Below are 5,977 nucleotides of genomic sequence, written 5' to 3' on the forward strand. Positions count from 1 at the left end.
GGGGGGGCGGGAGGACCTTAGGTGGCGTCTGCCTCACCTATTACTGCCAAAAGTGGTCATGGGGTTATTTTTAAACCCCGGGAGGAAGTATTTATTGTTCCTGGGCTAAGGCGGTGGAGTTCTGCCGGGGAGCCGAGGTAGTGTTGGGGTCACTCTGTCCTCTTCGTCATGGTGAGTAGTGACGCTGGCGGGGGGTGGGGGCAGAGGAAACACTACCTACATGCAAAGGAGAAGAGCGCCGGCCGGGGACCCCAGACCCTTGTGGGACAAACAGGGTTTGCTGCATGCCCCCAAATGAAACCCAATCAATGCCACTATAAGCCTCCCATAAGGTCAGGCAGGACTCGCAGAAGCCGAACCAAAGAGCTGGGTTTTTTCTGGCTAGCCTACTGACCTCTTGCAGAATCATTAACTTCCAGGGCTCGCCAACGGGATCGAGCACTTTTAAGGATCACGCTCTAATTCTCTGCTCTTGCTCAGGCAGCAGGGGGGGGGGCGGGACGGGATGTTTTTGTGTGTTCACCTTTTGAACTCGCAAATAGAAAATCTTTCTCCTGTGTTGTTTCAGTTGGGTATCCCAAACGAGGCAGGCCAGTGTAGGGCAGCAGTTAAGGGAAGGAAGTCCGCCGTCAGACTTGTCATCTAGTGGGTTCAGACTCACAGTGACCCCACCCCACATACAACAGAGCAAACCGCCACCCAGTCCTGGGCCATCCTCACACCTGTTGTGTGAGAGCCCATGGCTGCAGCCACCATGTCAGTCTTCTATCTCACTGCCTCCCTCCCTCTACCATCAAGCCCGGGACCAGCCCCTCCTGATAACACATCCAGAGTCCATGAAGTGGAGTCTCACCACTCCCATTTCTAAGCAGCCTTCTGGTCGTACTTCCTCCAAGATAGATCTGTGGGTTCTTCTGGCCATCCGTGGCATATTCAATATTCTTTGCCAATACTGTAGACTCAACTACAGCTCCATCTTTGCAAGGCTGTGTGACTTTGGGCAAGTGACTTAGCCCCTCTGAGCCTTCCTTCACCAATGCTTCTTAAAATAAGACTATTTGACAGAGCAGGCGTGACATGCTTAGGACACTGTATGACATGCTTAGGACACTGCTCTGGATGCATCTAAGTGCTAGCTGCTATTATTTAAAGGCGGAAGAGACACGAGATGGGGACAGAGGAGACTTCACGACCCTTTGGGTCAAGGAAATGTTGGAGCAGTTGGGTTTTAGCACCCCAAAAATGGTCATTTCCTCCACAGCCCAGTGAGCATGGCTCTTTCTTCCCCCCTAATCAATTCTCTGCGGGGTGTTACCACTTTCTGTGAAAACACACCCGGATAAAAGCAGAGTCAGGCTCCTGCCCAGGCTATTTCCCGCACCCTGTGGCCTCCGTCTCTGGAGAGACACCAGGCTGCTCTGGAGAAACTTGACTTTGTGTCCTCTAATCCCTGAGTGTCCTGAGTGTGTGGGTCGTTCCTCCGGGCGAACTCACTTGACCCAGTTGTCTCATTCTGCCCTCGGACTCATTCCATCCTCGGACTCTTTCCCAGGCACCCAAGAAAGCCAAGAAGAGAGCAGAGGGCGCCAACTCCAATGTCTTCTCCATGTTCGAGCAGACCCAGATCCAGGAATTTAAGGAGGTGAGTATTGCAGCGAGGGCCCATGGACGACGTCTTTATCCTTTAGTGTACATGTACGCCACCACAGCTCAGTCTTCCAGTCCTTAGGCAAAACCACTAATCGACTCTCTGTGGGTTTGCTCATCCTGGACATTTCCTAGAAGCTGGCACTTACTATACCTGGCCCATCAGGCCTGGCTCCTTTCCTTCGGGTAAGCCTGGAACACTACTCCCTAGCAGTTCTGCTCTGAACACCTGAGGTTGCTGAGTCAGGGCTGACTCTAGGGCAACCAGCAACAGCATCTTCGTGTGGTCCTGTGTAAAGCTTAAGGTTTTTGACCAGGGGCCAGATTGTTTTCAGTCTTTGATTCTTTAGCTAAATGTCCTGCAAGGCACCTGAAGATCCCACTCACTTCCCCCAGCCTGGGGTCCAGCCCGTGGGAGCCCCTGCCATAGTTCTCCTGGGTGTACCTGCCTCCCCAAACGCCCCACCCCACCCCACTGCCCCTATCTTCCCATCTTCTTTCACAGGCTTTCACCATCATGGACCAGAACAGAGATGGCTTCATTGACAAGAACGACCTGAGGGACACCTTCGCAGCTCTTGGTACGTCACCCCCCCAACCCCCACCCCAAGAATCTCCTCATCTCCTGCTTGTGCAAGGGGAGAGGTGGGGCCACCAGACAAATTCAAGAGCTGGTCATTTCCCAAGACATTGGCCTTGAAGACAAATACCTTTTCTTTTTCGGTTAAATCGCATCTGTGCAATTTTGAAGGTAATACCAGCTCACAAAAAAATGATTTGAACAACTCAGAAACATATAAAGGGGAAAGCAAATCTGTAAAGCCCCGTTCTACCCTTAACATTTCATCCCTGTGTGCTCGTCATTTCGCGACATATCTGGGGTTCTGTCTGTTTGCTTCAAGGAATCATTTCTCACATTGTGATTTGAACAGTATGAGAGTGGGAAAATGGGTGCACAGAGCTTTTGCAAATAACAGAAATCCAACCTGCTCCCCCTCATCTCTAGGAACCCAGGGCCACCATGAATAGTGGTGTATGTCACACACTGCACAACTTTCCAGGACACTGGTTACCCTTGTAGTCACTATGGATTTTTTATATTTTGAACATAACTGTCTTCTAAGTAAGGGGTGGCTTTTTCTCATCTGCCCAAAGGTGCTAGATGGGTTGATTGTAGGTGGAGCAGAATCCCCTATAATCTCCAAGAGATCAGAAATCATATTAAAAGGTTCTCCCCTTTCTGATCGCTCTCCCCCACCTCCACCTGAGAAAGGCTTGTTTATAGTATGTGCATTTCCCGCTGGATTAAAAATGTATCCATAAAGTGTTCCAGGTTGTAAAGCTGCCATCTCCTGAATAACTAACCCTCTATGTTTCGGGTATTTGGTCAGTACCAGTTTCTGGGGATTTTAAAACAATACTGTTAAGAACATCTGTATGCCCTGTATGCCCTTGACCCTACCCATCTGATTATTCCCTACCCTCAAACCCAAACCAAACTCACTGCCATTGAGTTGATGTTGACTCATAGAGACCCTATAAGACAAGGAAGAACTGCCCCTGTGAGTTTCGGCTGTAACTCCTTTCTTTCTCCTGAGGAGCACTGGTGGTTTTGAACTACTGACCTTGCTATTAGCAGCACGAGTAGCCACTACCCCACCAGGGCTCCTGGTTTGGTTTCCCTACACTAGTTGCCAGGAAGGCAATTGCCAGTACTCTATTGGCCCTTTCTCTCCCAGTTAAGGACCACTGGCTGTGTTTCTTGCTTCAGGGCGTGTGAACGTGAAAAATGAAGAAATTGATGAAATGATCAAAGAGGCTCCAGGTCCAATTAACTTTACCGTGTTCCTAACCATGTTCGGGGAGAAACTGAAAGGTAAGGCCAAGCCTGCCTGCTCCTGCCTGTGACTGTGTGTCTGCATCTGTGGCATTAACAGAAACTCTAGAAGAACACACCTTACAGGGGTTGGCAGAATCTCACTTTCAGGGCAGTAGAAGTGTTACTGGAAAATATTAATATCAGCTAACATTGCTGCAAGTTTCCCTAAGCCAGACCCAACCACTTTGCATGTCTGACCCCATGTAATGTGAGCTGCTTTCCACAAAGTCAGCTCTTGGAACCCACAGGCCAAGGATGAGGCTGGTGAGGATGAGGAGGATGAGGCCGTCTGCTCCCATAAAGATGTACACTCTCAGAAACTCAAAGGGGCAGTTTTACTGTGTCCATTACTGTTGCCATCAGTAAGAATCGACTCAGTGGCAGTGAACTTGGACCCCACTGAAGAGTACTGTCAGGTAGACTCGATTACTATACCCAATCCATGGGTGAGGAAACTGAGGTTCAGAGACAGGCACTTGCCTGAAACCACTCGGCTTAGCAACATCAGAGTCCCGGTTCCCTTTCAGGAGCAGACCCAGAGGAGACCATCCTCAACGCGTTCAAGGTGTTTGACCCCGAAGGCAAAGGGGTGCTGAAGGCTAATTAGTGAGTGGTGGGGCCTGTGGGGGAGGGGTGGGCGCCCTGCTCCTCCACCCCCACTGGCACCAACACCCCTCCCTCTCTTTCTCTGTAGCATTCAGGAAATGCTGACTACCCAGGCAGAAAGGTTCTCCAAGGAAGAGGTGAGAGGACCCCCAGAAATCCCCTAGTCCCGCCTCCAGGGGGCTCCCCTGGCCTCACACTGGGAGAGCTGGGTGCTGCTTACCGAGCCCTGGTTTCATGCTCTCAGCCACTCCCTGAGGTAAGGGCTGGCAGGAGTTTCATTTCCAGGTGGGGAGGCTGAGTCCAAGGGAAATAACATCACTCGCCTTAAAATCATCGTGCTAATGATCAATGATAATGAGCCGAGATTTGATTCCAAGGCACCCTGGTGGCCCCTTGGCTAAGGGCCTGGATGCTAAGCAGAAGGTTGGTGGGGTTTGAACCCTGCAGCTGCTCTGTGGGAGAAAGGTGAGGCCACCCACTCCCATAAAGATGACAGCCTTGGAAAGCCCATGGGGCAGCTCTGCTCTTTGCTATAGGGCCACTGAGAGTTAGACTGGCAACAGGACTGAATTTTTTTTTTCTTAGATTTAAACCCAGGCCCATCAGGTACTGCCTTCGCCAGCAATCTATGGAAATCTCCGAGACGTATTTAGAACTTCGGCTGAGAAAGCCATGTACTATGATGTAGGTTGTGCACTGCACACCTCTCACGGATGCCTTTCTCGTACCCACCTCTTGGGTTGATAGTTATTGCGCTGGTTGTCCAGGAGGTGGCAGTAAAGTGTCTTGTTCGGTCTTTTATCTTTTTTTTTTTAACCACTATCTCTGGGGGTGCCTTTACAAAGTTCGAGGAAGAATGGAATGAAAAGATCTCAGGGGGGTAAAAAAATCTCAGAATTTTTCCATGAACCTTTTGAAGCCCTCTACAGGCAGCAGTAATGTGTCTGGAAGAAGGGGCCCCTTCCCCAGGGGCAAGCTAACATTATGACTAGATCATGAATGACATGACCCGCCCGGCCCCTCTGGACACCTGCGTTTACATGCTCTGCCTGTGGTCACAGGTCAAATGCTCTGCCTGGGGACACACACTCGGGGTGTTTATTTGGGGGGCCCTGGGGATCAACAATTCAGGGAGGCAGGGCAAAAGCTCAGGAGGGAGCAGAGGGAGATGGCAGCCCTGGGGAGCCAGGGAGCTAGAACAGCCTGCTCTCTAGAGATTCCCCGAGGTGGCCAGGCCTGTAAACCCTTGTACCGCCCGTCTCTGGCTGGTGGGCTGCCCCACGAAGACACTGACCTTGATTGATGCCCTCTCTGCAACGGGAGGACAAGCCCTTTCTTGGAGGTGGTCTAGGCGATCCGTATCGATGACCACCACCTGCCCCAGCCCAGTGTGCCTGCCTCGCCCCTCTCGCTGTCCCCAGCATGTCTTCTGGTGGGTTGCAGGTTGACCAGATGTTTGCGGCATTCCCCCCTGACGTGACTGGCAACTTAGACTACAAGAACCTGGTACATATCATCACCCACGGAGAAGAGAAGGACTAGGGGACCTCCTTCCCCGGGCTCGACTTCCAGGGAGCAGAGTCTCTGTTTGTCTGTTTGCCTCTCTCTCTGCCCAGCAGGATCACCCTCCCTTTCCCCCACCTGGCCCACCTCCATCAGGGCCGCTTGGTGGCTGACCCATGCCCGCAGATAGCTATCCACCCAGAGGCCAAGGTCAAATAAACCGGAGGCTGTGCACTGAACTGTGCTGTTTCCCTGGCAGGGAGAAGCGCCATAAGGAAGGGAGGCCGGTGATCATTCCCACAAAGGCAGTGTCTGAGCTGGCCGGGGCCCTGGGGTCACTCT

At 51.7% G+C, this 5,977-nt stretch overlaps 1 protein-coding gene across 2 annotated transcripts; it reads left to right on the plus strand.

The window, feature by feature from the left end:
- The first annotated feature begins 73 nt into the window (after positions 1 to 73).
- On the plus strand, positions 74 to 5,874 carry MYL2 (myosin light chain 2). Of its 2 annotated transcripts, none has more exons than XM_004709577.2 (7): positions 74 to 171; positions 1,553 to 1,642; positions 2,153 to 2,228; positions 3,419 to 3,523; positions 4,054 to 4,132; positions 4,221 to 4,269; positions 5,576 to 5,874. In XM_004709577.2, exons 1-7 carry the CDS (start codon positions 169 to 171, stop codon positions 5,672 to 5,674), a joined length of 501 nt encoding a protein of 166 aa, XP_004709634.2. In that variant the 5' UTR covers positions 74 to 168; the 3' UTR covers positions 5,675 to 5,874. The 2 variants fall into 2 exon arrangements, with proteins under 2 accessions (XP_004709634.2, XP_045152812.1); XM_045296877.1 differs by lacking the exon at positions 5,576 to 5,874 and adding an exon at positions 4,718 to 4,928.
- The last annotated feature ends 103 nt before the right edge of the window (positions 5,875 to 5,977 follow it).

This window comes from Echinops telfairi, unplaced genomic scaffold (assembly GCF_000313985.2).
Source record: "Echinops telfairi isolate 266 unplaced genomic scaffold, ASM31398v2 ScPeMD7_7412;HRSCAF=8450, whole genome shotgun sequence".
Lineage (NCBI taxonomy): Eukaryota > Metazoa > Chordata > Mammalia > Afrosoricida > Tenrecidae > Echinops > Echinops telfairi.